The following is a 17131-nucleotide window of genomic DNA, read 5'->3' as shown; positions in this document are numbered from 1 at the left end:
AATGTATTATTAGCATTTGTGGCTAAATATGTTTCTCTGTGACTATATTTGATTCGGTTTCATATTCACGTCACTGTCCAATCTAATCTCGGAAGTTTTGCTTTGTATGCTTTTACTCAAGTGTCAAATGTTTCTGATGCTGTTAGTGGTCTTGAAAATACAATAGTCAGTACTGGGAAATGTTTACAAGTTCCTCTTCTTCCTTTTTGATTGCGTGAGCATGCGTGGGGACGCAAGCCCCGCCCCAACGTCCTGATTGGCCCGCTGATTGCCTCCGCTGTCTCCTAGTCAATCCAGCCCCCCACCTCATCTACTCACCCTTCTCACCCTCTCAGTAACACAAGAGGCCACTACTTGCATTCCTTACGACAGTACCCTCTCGGTACTGTAACCAAAGCGTGTACGTGCCTTTGTGCACAAGGGCCGCCGCGACCATCTGATGGCCTCATAGCAGGCCGGGCCGAACTCCCCTTCCCCTCTCTCCGTACGGGAACAGGGCACCCCGGGACTCGCCGCGGAGATGCTGAGCGGTGCCGCCGGCCGGGCAAGGCCGAGGCTGGGCAGTCTCCTCCTCGCGCCCGCTACCACAATGACACCACCACTAGCACCACGAGCGCCGCCGTTGATGTCAAACGCGGTCGGCCGCCGACTGAGGTCCACGTCCTCACTACAGGGCTTCTCCGAACTGGCCCGAGAGCGCTCCAAGACGGTGACGTCGTTTTATAACCAGTCGGCCATTGACGTCTCCGCGGAGAAGGTGAGGATGTTGTTATTGTGTTTGTGTAGCTAGCCAAGGTAGCAGCGACGCTAACGGCTAGCTGGAAGTCAGCTGCGTTCACTGACGGTCATTTTTTACGACCTTTTCTGCTTACCTTGTTAAACTCAAGCCGCCCTGTAACAGTTGGATAAAACACGTTTAATATTCATATACATCTCTAAACTTCCACTTATTTTTATCAACGAGCAATATCATCTTTTTGTTCGTAATGGCGTTGATACAATCAATGAAATGGTGGTGGGAGGGAGGTGGGGGTTGCTGACGTTTTAACACCTCACACGTTCATCTTTTCACATTCAACGACACCCTTTTTCATTAAAATGTGTGTGTTTTGTCGACAATTTTTTCCTTTGTGGACTCGTTTTTCTTTTATTATATATTGTTTTTGTCAAATAAGTCGGACACTAGGAGGAGGATGAAGTGCACGGGTCACTTTTGGCGTGACCGATTTTTGATACAGGGCCCTGAACGCAGCAGGATGTTTTTCTGATACTTCCCACAAGGAGTTTTCGATTTCCATCTTTTGTCCCATTTAAAGAACAACTGGCTCACCATGTTTGGATTATATTTCACTGTGAAACAACTACTTTCTAGTTCAAACCTTGTTGGACTGAGCCCTGCCTCGAATAACGAAAGAGTAATTGACACCATCTTAAAAGGTTTACAATTGCCTATAGATGCCACAACAAAGCACTATTTCTGGCTAAATGAAGCTCCCCAACTCAGCAACAACACAGTTCCATGACACCGAGATGCCCCAAAATGGTGGCAAAGCTCTATTTTTGTCTAAATGAAACTCCTCAACTTAACCCAACACGTTTCTTTGACATGAAGATGCTGCAAAATTAGTGAGAAAACACTCTGTCTAAATTAAACTCATCAATTCACTTAAACATACCAGTCGTTCCATGGAACCAAGGTGCCACAAAATGGCACCAAAGCATTACCGTAGACAGTTTAAAAGTCTAACGAAGCGCCCCAATTCACTCCAACATAATTCCTTGACACCAAGATGTGTCCGTCTTCAATCTGCCGCTTTTGTGTACATTCCAGCGGTCTACACGTCCCAAGGAGTTGTTTTGTTTCGGCTTCGAGTGCCAAAACAGCTCGAGGATGCACGTGAGTCAGAAAGAGAGGACATTTAGGGGGAAAAAAAGAGGGCGCTTTTATGTTTGCTGTGCTGGTGCCAGAACTTCCAGATGTGCATAAATCAACCGCTGCTTTCTTGTGCGCAGTGCTCGCATATTTATCTCCTGTGCAAAAAGCACAATGGCGTTTTATTTTAATTCCATTGTGCCTTGAGAGCCTAGTTACCATTATTTGTATTTTGCTCTCACAACTTTTATTGAGCCGAGGTACCATTTTGACATCAGAAAAACATTACCAAATGTGTATATACAGTGTTCCATAAAATATCGAATCAATTATATAGATCACATTAAAACAACTTCCATTTTATGTCCGTCTGATTCATCGACATCAAATGTCGATTTTTTTATTTTTATTTATTTATTTTTTTTATGTTACATTTCACCATGATGTGATGTTGATTGAGCCGATATGTCTTGCAGGCCTCGGTGCGACTCACTTTAGCCACTTTGCTGTACGCCGGCAAGTCGCCAGACGGACACCACATCCTGGTAAGTACTCCCGCCTGCCCCACACCGGCGCACACACACGCGCTGCGCTCCGAGCGCTTCCTTTCAAACTGTGGTCTGATTTCCCAGAGCAGCGCCAAGTACCTGCACAAGGAGCTCCCGGTGCGCATCGCCCACCGCATCAAGGGCTTCCGCAGCCTGCCCTTCATCATCGGATGTAATCCCACCATCCTGCAAGTGGTACGAGAACGCAAACGCTCGCACCTGACACTGTCGTTTTTTGCTTCTTTTACATTTCTAGGACATGGCGAGGCGTCGTGCGTTTTGCCAGTGGGGGATTATTTATTTAGTCACCTTATTTATACTTGCAGTATATTCATATTCAGTTGTCAAAAAATATGCACGCATCAATGCATGGAATGATACTTTTAACTCATTCACTGCCAGATCCTCTTTTACCCTAACGTTTGAAAAAAATGTGAAAAAAAAATAGAATTAAATTCCTGGGATTGTAATGGCTGGACTGTGAAAAGACAAGTCAATTCATCAACGGCAGTGAATGAGTTAACAATAAAACTCATCTAGCCTCACTAACTGCATCTACATGATTAGAAATGAACGCTTTGTTGATTTTATTTCGTTTTATTTTCATCACATTTTTTCAGATCAAATGCAATTTTCAAATGGCAAAGGTTGCAATTTGGGGGGCGGGGAAAGTACGAAAACTTTTAGAAGCTTTGTTTGAATTATTGTTATAATCGGATTGATGAGTTTTGTTGTTTTGTGTCCTGTTTACGGCGTGCGACGAACAGACTCCAAAATACGGAAATGCTTTTTTTTTTTTTTTTTTTTTGCACCCATTCCACAAAAATGTCGCGTGCAGAGTTGATAGTGTTGACAATGCAAGAATCAAGTCGCTTATTTCAAGCGGGAGGCCATCAGGGAACAAACACTTTTCGCCTCTCTCACCCCCCCTCCTTTTTTTTTTTTTTTTTTTTTTTTTGGAGATGAACTTTCCCCCACATTCTTTCTTCCCTCAGCACAAAACACTCTGCAGCTGCCTCACACTAAACCAACTTTGTTCAGTGGACAAGTGACTTACTTATGGGATATGATTTGTTTCGTAGTGTGAGTGGAGGAAACTTTCCGCAAGTTGAGTAGCATGCGAGCGACAAAATGTGCTGGAAACGTCCCGCCGAGGGGCTTTTCGGCTCACGTTGACGACGCCGCTTCAAACTCTTCTTTCTCTTCTTCCAGCACGAACTCTACATCCGAGCATACCACATGCTCATCGACTTCCCCCCTGTGAGTGAAAGACGCGCGCACCGCAGCACACACGTGTAACGCATGATTGTAAACACACGCGGGGTCAGGTCGAGTTCAAGTTCCTCATAGGATGTGCTTACTGTCAAAAAGGATTGAAAGGCTTCCAAGAGCCTCGAAAGCGACCACTTCAGGGCCGTAGGAGACGAGACGCTTTTCCCCGCCTTTGGCTTTTCCCGCAATCATACGCAGCAGTAATTAGATGACGTCAGCGTCCGGTGTGACGAATTGTAGGCCGTCGTTGCCCAATGTTCAACACGGCAGTTGAGGCGTGGCACTTTTGCCATTCCGCCGTTGTTTATCAAGAAAAGTTACACGGGGAAAAAAAAAAGGGTGGCGTTCGGGATTTTCGGGCTCTTAGTTCTACTCCCCCCCCCCCCCCCCACCCCCCACCCTTGTTCGTTGGTGTCGGTGCAGAAATCGATGTAACCTAACCGATATGGATTTTTTGAGGCCGATTCCTGTTTGGCACTGTCATGTTCTGATAAATGATTACATGGCCGATTTATTAAAAAAAATATATAATTAATAAAGTAACTTTTTTTTTTTTTTTTTGGCCCCTTAATGATTTAGATGTTTGGCTGTTTCACGTGACGTAAAAAAATTGGCAGATTAGTATTTTTTTTCAAATTTTGTAATGTTTGAATGTCATCTTTTTTGACATGTGACTTTAATATAACACATAATGCTTATGTGTTATGTGTACCAAAAAAAAAAAAAAAAAAAAAGCAATTGTCCAAAAAATTGCTTCATATTTGCCGATTTAAAATAAAATTCAATTTAATTGGTTAGGCCCTGCTTTGTATGCCCCAATTTGATCCATTTCACATTTTTTTTCACAAATTGCTACTGTTGTGGGTCTGCTCACCAACAAAGTGTCGAAAATAGCTTGAGAGCAAATCTCAACCCCATTGCACATTTCAACTCTCTGCAAAATCTCGTAACTCCGCCCCCTCCGTCTGACTCCATGGGAGCCTTGCAGCATTATTTCTCAACAAGATTAACATCGCGACAAATCCTTGATAGTCAACAGGTGAAAATGGGTTGGATATATTTCAGTTCAGCCCGTCAGCCACAAAGGTACATTTACACTCCGATTAAAGTCTTCTTATTAAACAGCCCGGTCAGCTCGTCGTTTTTAAAAAAAAAAAAAAATTTTTTTTGATTGTATTTAAATAAAAAATTCTCTGTTGACTTGACCATGTTTCTTATCCAGAACCGCAACACAGGCAAAAGTTGTCAAGAAGAACCGCCAGAATCATGAACATAATCGAAAATGTGGCTGTTGCAGATCAAGGATCAGGACGTGGAGGTTCGCTTCTGCAAGCTGGTGCAGCAGCTGCTGGACGACCACAAGGACGTGGTCACCATGTTGGCGCAGGGATTCAGGGAGTGTCGCAAGCACATCCAAGTAAGACCAGCAAACACCTCGCCGTTATTATTGATTTGTATTGCTTCTATCTGTTTTTTTTTGTTTTTTTTTAAAGCCACTTTTTCTACTCGGTCATTCCAGGACGAGACTATACTCCGCAGTTTCCTGGACACCACACTGTGCTCTCGTCTGGGAATCCGAATGTTGGCCACGCACCACCTCGCCCTGCACGAAGACAACGTACGTCTGCGTCTGACTGTTCCAGTGATCCCCCAAATTCATCCAGTGTCGCAAGCTAGTTTCTGTCTGTCTGCTTATTACTGGTGGCTACCTACCTTCTTGCTCACGTTGTGCTTGCAGGCTGACTTTGTGGGCATCATCTGCAGACGTTTGTCCCCCAAGAAGATCATTGAGAAGTGGGTGGACTTTGCCAGGTCAGTGCCTCTGATTGGTTGCTCGATTTGATTGACAGCTAAAGGGATAGAGTGTTTGTTTTGGGTCGCCTGCAGCTGATTAGCGCACACACGCGCAGAAGATAAACTTTCCACGGGTTATCACTTTGTGCTGCTGTTGTGTCAGCTTATTGCTTTGACCCCGTTCTCCTCTTGGTGTGTTTGCGTGGTAGCAAGTACAAGTGTGTGTGTGTGTGTGTGTGTGTGTGTGTGTGTGTGTGTGTGGGGAGAGTAGGTTCTCGCGTTGAGCTTCACGTGTGTGTTGTGTGCTTGCAGGCGCCTGTGCGAGCATCAGTACGGCAACTCTCCCAGAGTTCGCATCAACGGCCACGTGGCGGCGCGCTTTCCCTTCATCCCGCTGCCGCTCGACTACATCCTGCCCGAGCTGCTTAAGAACGCCATGAGGTACGCACACACGCACCCGCACACATTATAGGAAAATGTCCAAAGAGAAAAAAAACAACAACCATGTATAGTAAGGTGTTTTTGGGTGAAAAAAACGACCATGTATAGTAATTCGTTTTTTGTGAAAAAAAACAACCAAGTAAAGTAAGGCGTTTTTGTGAAAAAAAAAACCAACCATGCATATAGTAAGGTGTTTTTTGTGAGAAAAAAACAGCCATGTATACTAAGGCATTTTTTGTGAAAAAAATGACGATGTTATAGTAAGGCGTTTTTTGTGAAAAAAAAAACGACCATGTATAGTAAGGCGTTTTTTCTGGAAAAAAAACAACCATGTACGTATAGTAAGGCTTTGAAAAAACAAAAAAAACAAAACATGTATAGTAAGAGTATATAATATAGTAAGGCGTTTTTTGTGAAAAAAGAAAAAAAACCGACCATGTATAGCAAGGTGTTTTTTGGGGGGGGACGTAGTCGTAAAGCGTTTTTTTTTTTTTCAGAAAAAACAAAACAACAACCATGTGTTGCAAGGTATTTAAGGAGTCTTTAATTTATTTAAAAAAACAAAAAAACGACCATGGGTGGTAAGGCGTTTTTTAAAAAAATAAATAAATAAATAAATGACCATGTATAGAATATGAAACAACAAACCTGCTCTAAAACCTTAAAACTAACTGAATTTTAAAAAAACAAAAAAATGACCATGCGTGGTAAGGCGTTTAAAAAAAAAAAAAAAAATTAATAAACAAATACATAAAAAATGACCATGTATAGAATATAAAACAACAAACCTGCTCTAAAACCTTGAAACTAACTGAATTAAAAAAATTAAAAAAGAACACTAAAAATGCTTGTAAACATTGTTTTCCACCCAAAATTGGGGGGGAATGGAGAAAAAAAAATGTTTCTCTGTTCAATAACAAGTAACAAATAACAATAAAATGTCTTGGAATGAAATGTGATCAAATGAACCGTCTTAAATCTTGTAATAAAACCAACAGAGTGAATGAAGACTGAAAACGTCACACACATAGACAAGTGCAACACTGTGGAATTCTTTTTAAAACAAAAGAAAACATGAATAGCATTTTCATTCATTGCGAGGCAGAAAAATCATTTGACGCGAGCGTGTTTTGAGTTCTGCGCAAACGCGATGCGTCACGTGCTGTGCGTCGTCATCAGGGCCACCATGGAGAGCCACTTGGACACGCCCTACAACGTCCCCGACGTGGTGGTCACCATCGCCAACAACGACACCGACTTCGTCATCAGGTCGGTCGCCTGCCGCCGAGTGGCGGACCGCCGAGACCCACCTCGATGTGACCTTTTTTTTTTTTTTTGTCTGAGTGCAGGATTTCGGACCGCGGCGGCGGCATCCCGCACAAGATCATCGACAAGGTGATGGATTACCACTTCAGCACGGCCGAGGAGAGCGCACAGGACCCTCGCATGAACAACTTGTTCAACAACATCACCAACAGCGGCAACCAGTCGGGACCCATGCACGGGTAACCGCCAAAACTCATTTTCGTCCACAAACAGTTCTGAAAGAATCAACGCAAGGGGGGTTGAATCTCAGAGTTAAATTCAGCGGACCGGATGCAGTGATTCTTTTGCGTACCACTAGAGGGAGCCACGTTTTGAGAATCACCGCAAATCGGAAAATACAGTCCATCTGTATTCAGTGTGATTGTATTTTTTTTCTTGGTCTAGAACAGATGATTCACAATTTTGCTATTATCCATGGGGCAGTAAAAATCGGCGGGACACCAGTGGAACACATTTATTTTGACGATTCGGTATTTAGAAAGTCTTTGTTTTTTTCACCCCAATAATGAATATCAGATGATTAAGTCCTATTCCCATGGCGTCTCAAAATGTTCATAAATGCATGTAAATTTCTTAGAATCTAAAAATGTATGCATTCTCAATTTTGCCTAAAACGTTGTTTCTCACAAAACAATTGAGTTCTAATGTTGAGGTTCAGTTTCAGTATTCATGTTATTAGAAAAAAAACCCAAAAAAAAACATGTATTTTAAGGCGTTTTTGGGGGAAAAAAATGACAATGTATAGTAAGGCGTTTTTTGGAACATATAATACAGACATTGTTTTGACGGGAACGCTGCTACAATGCTGCTCCGTAAGCATGCCGAAGAGGTGGGCCGCTACATCTTCTATTCACATTTCTTTTTTGCGGTTGCAGGTTCGGTTTCGGGCTGCCGACGTCGCGGGCATACGCCGAGTACCTCGGGGGCTCGCTGTCCATCCAGTCCATGCAGGGCATCGGCACCGACATTTACCTGCGTCTGCGCCACATCGACGGCAAGGGCGAAAGCTTCCGAGTGTGACTCCACCTCCGCCTTGCCAGTCTTCACAATTCCTGCAATTCTTTCCTTTATTTTTAGCCACCTTTCTTTTTTTGCCTTAGACTGATTATAAGCTATGTTAGCTCTCAAGTTGAGGACTTGACTCATGCTTTTTTTTTTTTTTTTTTTTTTTTTTCTTGTAGCCTGTTTTTGGGTTAGTTTATTGAGAGAAACTGTGCACGACGGCCATGATGGCAAAAAAAACCCCAACTCCAAACAAAGTTACTGATAATGGAGACACTCTGTGAAGAAAGAAAGATGAAGGATGATTTTAGTTGCCACAAAAAAGAAGCACATTTTTTTGACCGGTAGATTTTTGGGGTGGTGGGACAACTTTTTGCCTTTTTCAACATGACGTTCCTCACTTTGTTGTTCGTTGCCTTTGTCGCTTTCTGTACTGTACTTTTTGCTATGTTAGCATAGCACACCCGCAGAAGTATTTTTGTCTTGTACTTTTTAGTTTTAATTGAACATGTGCTTTCTTTCAAGATTTTTGTTGAACAAGAATGCATGGACTGGACGAGTTCTGGTGCTGGTGGACAATCTTTGACGTTCAGTTGATTTAAGCCTTGAGTCGTTTTTCCATTTTGCAGCTAAACGGGTGTGTCCCATTTGTTAACATTGTTCCATTAACTTTTTGTGCTAAAGACCACTTTGAAGTGATTTTCAGCTGTTGGATGACAATTTTTATGGTTTGAAACTATCTTGTGTAAATAAGTAGTTGGAATGCATGTGAGAAATGAATAGCTCACGTCAATTGAAACGAAGGCGAGTGCGCCATCTGCTGGTTGGAAAAAGAAACACCAGCTGACTGGAAAAAAAAAACATTTTGCAGTGCATCCATTTAGCTATAGTTTTTAGTTAAGTCTTCTATTCGTTTAATTTTGTGTATATTTTGCCCACATGGAGAATTAAGTATTCACAATGACAACAAAAAGTATTTCCAGTAGAAAGCTGATTCACGACTATTTTACTTACTATTTTAACGACCTATGAATACTTGTGTTCTCCACATTAAACATTTTCATTGTTTGGACCTCTGACTCATTGTCATTATAAATTTGTTAACTGTTAAATATTTTTATGCCCCCTGCCAGGGGCATAAAGCCCCAGACAATTCCTAGAATCATTGGGACACACAAACCCCTCCACCACGGTAAGGTGATGGCTCACGGAGTTGTGGATTTTATTCAGAATGTAAATTATAGCAACATATTTACATTTTCAAATTGCATACTGAAATGTTTTAAATGAATATAGCTACATATTGGCCATAGAGATATGTTACTTTTAAGTTATATCTTAAAAGTATTACAATTACGAATGTTGTTTCAGAGAATAAAAATGTTTCATGTTTCTTCAGCAGCTGATATTTTTTTTAAAACACTATTTTAAAAATTGTAGAAATGATATAACAGTAACAATTTGTACACAATTCCTGTTAATTTAATGCTAAGAAATATTCATTTATAATCTAAGAAGTTTAAACCCAAACATATTTTTTTCAAGACTATGTTCTATGCATGCCCACTAGTTGAAAAAAGGCATTCTGATAAAAATTGCGTTTGTAGAATAAGAGTTAATCCAGTGTTTTTCAAACTTTTTTGAGTCAAGGCACATTTATTTCATTGAAAAAACCCGTGGCACACCACCAGCTGAAATAGTGGAAAAAAAATCTTATTTTAACGATACAAGTGTTATATTGTTTGTATAAGCATTTTTTTTTAACATTGAATAATGACGTTATATTATAAAGTCTTGAATAGGAATGAAATAAAAACAACAAAAAAAAGGATTTTATAATGTTTCATATTGATAGTGTGAAACATGGACCTGTTTGGATAAACATGTCCATGTTTCACACTTATTCGCTTGTCTCTAATCAATGACAATTTGCTACCTGCTGCCTCCTGCTAGTATGGAAGAGTACTACAATGTAGTAAAAACATTATTACGCTGCCAGGCGCTAGACCGTCCAGGCACATGAACTAGATAATTTCCCCTGGCACACCTGACAATATCTCACACGGCACACAGTTTGAAAAACTCTGAGTTAATCTACCCGTTTATAGCTATCTCCGGGGGCGGCCATTTTGTCGACTGAAAATGACATCACAGTTGATCATGGCTAAGGTAACGACCAATCGCAGCTAAGATTCAGAAAACGGGTGAGCCATGATTGGTTGTTACCTGAGCATTTGTGATGTCATTTTCAGTCGACAGAAGTGACAAAATGGCCACCCCTTGAGATGGCTAAAAAGGGGTGGATTTTGCCAGAATGCCAAGTTTCAATTAGTGGGCCGAAGTGACGTAAAGGCTGCCACAAATTGCGCTTGCTCTTTCTCAAAAATGTGAAACACGAGCTACGTTTTATCACGAGTGAGAACAAAAGGTACAGCACAAAATGAAAGGAGGAGGGTGTTTAATTCAAAACAGCTCAAAAGAAAGATGTGGGACATGAAGAAAAGGTGACAGGAGCGCGTTGAACAGCTGACTCGTATGGAATGTGATATACTTGAAACAAAGTCCATACAATGTTTTAATGAGCAAAAGTTACATTCAGACGCTCGAGGGAGGTCTCCATTTCATTGGTATCAAATAAAAACATGAGAAACCTTGTTAGCAAAAGAGCTAGTGTAAACAGGACAAAGTGTTGATCACAGTAACACGTTCATCGTTCAAAGGTGCATTTCGGAGCCTCTAGAAGTAGCTAGCCGAATTGAAATACAACTTCGCACCTCAGGGGCAGGGGTAGCTGCTAGTGAGCTCCTCGACAACAGCTGTGGTCGTTTTCATGCCTGGCACTGGCCGTCACTTAATCTGATTATCTGATTAACTCATCCACTACCAGAATTTTTCAGACTCATTGTGAAATGAAATAAATATGTCATTGGGATTGAATGAGTTAAGCAAAACGAGCTAAAGACTTCATAACTAGCTAAACGAGTTGCTAGCTAGCTAACAAAGTTGCCATCTTCTTTGCTTTGTGGCTAGCGAAGGAAGTTAGCATGTCTTCTTACAAGTGGTATCTGAAACCTTTTGGTTTTGAGTTCTCCATGTGAGCAAATTGAAGCGTTTATCGTTTGAAGCAGCTTTAAAAAGGTGTTGTGAAATTTCTCAAAGACAAAGGCAATGAAAGGGGGGGGGGGGGTAGCCCTTAAAAGTAAAGTCAACACAAACATTTTGTTTTCCAAGAATATGTTCTATGCAAGCCCACTAGTTGAAACAGGGCATTCTGATAAATATTGCGTTTGTGGAATAAGTGTTAATCCATTTGTTTTTAGCCATCTCTGGGGGCGGCCATTTTGTCTTCTGTCGACTGAAAATGACATCACAACTGCTCACAAGGACCAATCACGGCTCAGATTCAGAAAACAGTTCAGCCGTGATTGGTCGTTGTGAGCAGTTGTGATGTCATTTTCAGTCGACAAAATGGCCGCCCCCTGAGATGGCTAAAAACGAATGCATTTTGCTGCTTAAAAAATGTTTGGGTTGACTTCCGCTTTAAGTAAGAACAGTGTAACTGACCAAAACTTGGCTTAAGACTCTTGACAGTTAAATCATCACCCATGCAGTGGAGATACACATCACATTCATTGATGACAAATATCAACATAACGGGTTTGGCATTGGTAGCATTTACATGCAAATATACAGAAAAAAAAAAAAAAAATCACAGGCCACTTCATTGGGAACATCAGCACAATTTCATCAAATGGAGCTCATTTGTTTTAATTGACACTTGGGCAACCATTTTCAAGTAATTGAGGCTTGGTATCCAATAGAATGGAGGTAACTATGAGGAAATGTAACAAAGGTGCTCTCCTTGGGGTTTCTGCTGTAATAAAAGCACCAACAATTGTCCTGATCACTCAGTTGTGGAAAAGCCGCCATTTAACAACGATCGTGTGTGTAAAGGCAGCGTTCCGAATGACCTGACCTCTGAGGGTATACAACAAAACATGCCGTCTACTGAAAAGCACTTATTTTCACTGTTTTCATCTGAAACATGAAAAAAAATTGGGGTGTTTGGGTTTGATTTCTGGAAGCAGTTTCTATTTTTTTTATGAAAACAAAATGAGTACAAAGAGTTTTGAGACCACCATTGCCTCTTTTTTTTTTTTTTTAACATGTATATATATCAAGTTTGGTTCATTTATCACAGTGGAGACTCGAGCCCAGATTTGCAGCAGACACCGTCTGAAATACAAAAGGGATGAATGCCACACAAGGGTCGAAATCACCAACAGGAGATGCGTGTTTTTCATTGGACGGCAAAAAAAAAAGGCTGAGTGGACTAGGTGCAGCATGTGAAACCATGGTAACAATAACAGCAACATGGCACAAAGAACATCATAGCCCTTTTTTAACATTCAACATGACTCACCGCGCGAACAAAATGGACATCTAAACATTTATTTGATAGCGCTTAAGGTCCATGTACTGCAAGAAACAAAAAGTTTCTCATGAGACTTGTTCGACAGTGCGCTGGATTGTCTTACTAGTGAGGACGGACAGAGACCAAAACTAGTAAATGAAACTCAAGCTGCAGCTTAAGCCTTTAAGTGACCTCATCCAAACTGCGGGCTTGCAACAAATGCAGCCGCCGCGGAAAGTGAAAGTGCAAAATGAATGCCTTAGGCACAAAATGGACGCCTAAAGCACAAAAACTTACAGTAAGTTGATGTTGAGGAATAAATAGTAAATGATGCAGAAGGGTTGCACAATTCCGTGAATTTTCAACATTGGAAACTTTCTATGGGGGGAAAAAAAAAACTGAAACGTACACATTTCTGGTAGTTTTGATGACAAAGGGTATACTAGTTCATGGACCTTAAGAACAAATTCCACTTGTGCATTTCTTCGATATCTTTGAATGCTTTTAGTATTTAGTCACAGTCATTCTTATTTTTTCCCCACAAATCAAAACTATTGGCCTGTCCCCACTGCACCTGGCATTAGGCCGCTTCAAGATCGAAAGTCTCAATGTTTTTTTTGTTTTTTTTTTTAAACGCTCTTTGGCCAAGTAGAAGTGTGACGCAGACTTTGGTGGTTTGTCAGAGTGCAGACTATGTTGTGGACAGCAGGCACCGTTTTAATCAACGACAGTGTAAAAAGTAGTCCCTTTTGGAGATGCAAAGACTCCGCCCGACAGTGAGGGCATAGGTACACATCTTAAGATGGCTATCACGGATATTGAATAAATGCACAAATGGCCTAAAGCGCAACATGCTTAAAAAACATAAGGCAAAATGGACGCCTGAGGCACATAAGCATACAGTAAGTTGACGTTTTCGAATAAATAGCAGTGACCGAGAAGGAAGCTGGCGGGTAATGTCTCGAAACGGGCGAGGGGGCCGTCACACGACCTGCAGCGCCCTCTCGTGACCGTCCAGCTGCACCTTGATCTTGTGCAGCTCCTCGATCTCCTGGTGGTGGCGCTCCGTCTTGTGGCGCACCAGCGAGCGGTAGAAGTGGACGGTGAACACCACGAAGATGACGCCCACGGGCACCATGATGATGGTGGACGCCAGCGCCGCCAGCCAGCCGCTGTCCCGCGCGGCCGGCGCCGCCGGCGTCGTCGTCGTCGTGGCGCCTCCCGAGTCCACGGGCAGAAATTTGATCCAGCAGAGGAGCACCACCTCGGCCAGGAAGAGCAGGATGCCCAGCGCGGTGGAGAAGCCCCACGCCAGCTCGATGTAGTAGTGCATGCGCTCGTGCGGTGACTCGCTGACCGAGTTGAGGTTGTGGATGTTGCTGACCGCCTCCACGTTGGGCAGGATGCACGTGCTGATGAGCAGCGCAAAAAGGTGCACGGCCACCAGCACCGTGGTGCACACGCTGAACGCCACCAGCAGCAAGCGCGGGTAACTGTACTGCATCTCCAGTTGCACCTCCACCATGGCCACCTCGCACCGCAACGCAACACAACACACAGACACACACACACACACACACACACTGTGGGCTTGCAACAAACGCAACGGAAAGCTTCAAAATGGACAGGCTTTTATAGGGTGACAAATGAACAATTATTTTGAATAATTTGACGATATATGTCGGATTAAAAAACAATTTCCATTCCTTCATTCAAAAACAGAACACTATTTGAAATACGCAGGAGGGAAAATGCACGCACGCACGCACGCTGAAAATGCAAAGAGGTGAATCGACGAATGCCCAACTGAAAATATGCGGGTGTCCACTCACAGTTTTTCGTAAGTGTTGTGACGCGATATATGAAATAAAATTGCAGGAAACTAACCATTGCGAAGCCGGAGAGCAGTGCCGAGGTCCTGCTGGAGGCCTTGAGTTTGGCCCTGCTCAGGTAGAGCTTCCTCCAGGAGAGGGCCTGCACCGAATGGTGGTTGGAGCTGACCAGCTCCAGGTAGCTGCGCCGCACCCAGTCCCTGTAGTCCATGCCGCCGCCGCCGCCGCCGCCATCCGGGGCCCGCTCTGACATGCCCGGGGCCGGCGAGCCCGTGGGCACGTTGAACTCTCTGCTCATACTGCCTGATTGGGAAACCATTCATACAACACAATAGCATTTGAGTACGGGGCTGCATTCAGAATTAGCCAATCATATTCGTAGGAGTCAGCACACTCCTCCCACCAATTTACGACTAAAGTTCAGCTGTTCTAGTAGCGTTGCTCTGAACTCACAAAGACTTTTGAGGTTAATATTTTGGTTCTACCTACAGGGAGGTTGCACTGAAAAAATAGGGCCAATATACCAGGGTAGTTTACAATGGGACCGAGGGTTTTGAGATAAAAAATATGGTGCAATTAACTACTCTTGTTCTCAAACAAATGTGACTTAGCATATGTTAAAGAACTAACAGTTCTCAAAGCTTAAATGCAAACATACTTAACTTGCATGTTAAATACAACTGAGGTGTACATAGGCAATGATGCTTTTGCATATTTGCGTAATTGACAAATTCACATTTAAGCCCTAGAAAGAAGTGTTTATCATACAAATATTTACAGTATGACTTCACTATTACGTCAGAGTAGTTACGCCACGGCCGGAAGAAGGTATCCCCGTCGTAAACCGAAGATCGCTTGTACAGTATTTCTATTTTCTTTCATACCAATGGGGAAAACCGTTTTGAAATCCGACCCAAACTACTGTTGATACAACACACATTTGCAAAAAGGTATCCAACAAAATACCAATAAGCAATCATAATGGCATGTGATCTAGCTCAACCAACTTGAATGTTAGTTAAAAAAGTTTAAAAAGTTTAAAAAAAAAAAAAAAAAGAAAAAAAGAAAAATACACAGCGTCAAAAATGCTAACGTAGTCGAACGTCTTCCGCGTTCTATATATAATTGAGCGCATTAAATACTATTAATGAGTCATTTTATTAAATCACTGACAGTTAGTGGGAAGCTTTATGATGTGCTTGTCAACAGACGAATTTTAAATGGTCGTCTTCGCCGAAAAATGTATTATTTGTTGAAGTTTTTAGCTGTTGAGTACACTTTCTCAGCAGCCCGGCGGACGAACGGATATTTAAAACTCTGCTAAGTCAAAAGTGGGATCCATTTGCACACTTTTGCTCACGTCTGACTACGTTACTAATAATTATTTCCCAACATGTTTGGACACGTTTCGAAGCGAAAACGTTGCATTTGAAGAGATTCTCGGCCGGGGTTTAGCTTCAAAACCAAACAAAACTCGAACAAAATCTCACAAACTTCTTGCTAGCTAGCCAAGTTAGTTAGCTAGCGCGACTCTAATCGAATTTCCCGAGCGCTCGACGGTAAAATGTCATTTTATTGGACTCACCTGGGCGTCAAAGTGGTGTGATTGTGAGCAGCACAGCAGTATAACAACAAGAATAGCTTCTATACCGAACACGCTCCTCCTACGTTTCCCAACGTTCTAACTAATCGGGCACAGCTTCCGGGTTTCATTTACAGTTGCTTGACCACTTCTTTACTTGCGCCACGACAAACAGTTCCGAGTCAAATCGTTATGGGGTTTTATTTGACTTTTTATGGGGAAATATTGAAGACAATTAAGCCTTTTTTTATTCCAAATTATTCACGTAAAGTCTTCATTTGTGCGACGTGGTTCAGTTTAGCATTTTTTTCTAGTTCAGTGTGACTTCCGGCTGGTCAGGCCTTCAAAATAAAAGCAATACGTCAATAGTTACTTTTAGACTGAAAAGATAAGAGCTCATTTACGACTGAACCACTATTTTTCATTAGAAGAATTTATTTTTAGCCTTGAAATGTTTTCCATACAAATGTATAACAATAACTGAGGCACAGAACAATGGGCAAACTCAGTTTTGCTCATTTTTCAGGGGAGTGGTAAAATTAAAAAAAATCTGCAACGATTAGTTCCTCTAGGTACTTGTTTTTACAGAAATATAATGATTCAAACATAATTTTTGAATCGGATCAGATTGTAAATTCATATTGGATCATATCCTTGCACACTGAGCTGTCATCATCGTTGGCGTCATACAGGTTGGATCCCATCAGTATCAGCTAGATTGCCTGTATTTGGGAATTCTGTACAGCACTTCACTACTTAGCTAGTGAGTGTTGCAGCACTGCATCTACTGTCATCTGTTATTTATGAAGTATCTCTATTTATGGCTCTGAATATTTTTGTGAGAAATGCCACAAAAAGATCACATTTTCTGCATTGCTCCAATGATGGACTATCGGCACTTATTGGACAGCTGCCACAGGCCCAGCGATCATTGAAAAAGTACTCATGATTATTTTTTTTTTTTTTAACAAATCATCCATCATCATAAAACCTGGTTCAGAACCTTCAGGATTCTGCTAGAGGGCAAAAAAAGTCAGGAAAAGCGGA

At 42.0% G+C, this 17131-nt stretch overlaps 2 protein-coding genes across 2 annotated transcripts; one reads left to right on the top strand and one right to left on the bottom strand.

Moving 5' to 3' along the window:
* Nucleotides 1-300: 300 nt before the first annotated feature.
* On the top strand, nt 301-9328 carry bckdk (branched chain ketoacid dehydrogenase kinase). Its single transcript, XM_086012338.1, has 11 exons — nt 301-757; nt 2350-2418; nt 2506-2616; nt 3634-3681; nt 4991-5110; nt 5213-5311; nt 5432-5505; nt 5800-5928; nt 7108-7197; nt 7278-7433; nt 8130-9328. Exons 1-11 carry the CDS (start codon nt 521-523, stop codon nt 8272-8274), a joined length of 1278 nt encoding a protein of 425 aa, XP_085868464.1. The 5' UTR covers nt 301-520; the 3' UTR covers nt 8275-9328.
* A 1369-nt stretch (nt 9329-10697) lies between these two features.
* Nucleotides 10698-16402, bottom strand: orai2 (ORAI calcium release-activated calcium modulator 2). Its single transcript, XM_086012339.1, has 3 exons — nt 16088-16402; nt 14558-14805; nt 10698-14201 (listed from the first exon to the last, which is right to left on the bottom strand). Exons 2-3 carry the CDS (start codon nt 14798-14800, stop codon nt 13653-13655), a joined length of 792 nt encoding a protein of 263 aa, XP_085868465.1. The 5' UTR covers nt 14801-14805; nt 16088-16402; the 3' UTR covers nt 10698-13652.
* Between the last annotated feature and the right edge of the window lie 729 nt (nt 16403-17131).

The sequence above is a fragment of the Filicampus tigris genome, chromosome 17 (genome assembly GCF_054856515.1).
Source record: "Filicampus tigris isolate MCC_2025a chromosome 17, RoL_Ftig_1.0, whole genome shotgun sequence".
In the NCBI taxonomy this organism is placed as follows: domain Eukaryota; kingdom Metazoa; phylum Chordata; class Actinopteri; order Syngnathiformes; family Syngnathidae; genus Filicampus; species Filicampus tigris.
The sequence above is the reverse complement of the archived record's forward strand: the minus strand, read 5'-3'. Positions and strand labels throughout refer to the sequence as shown.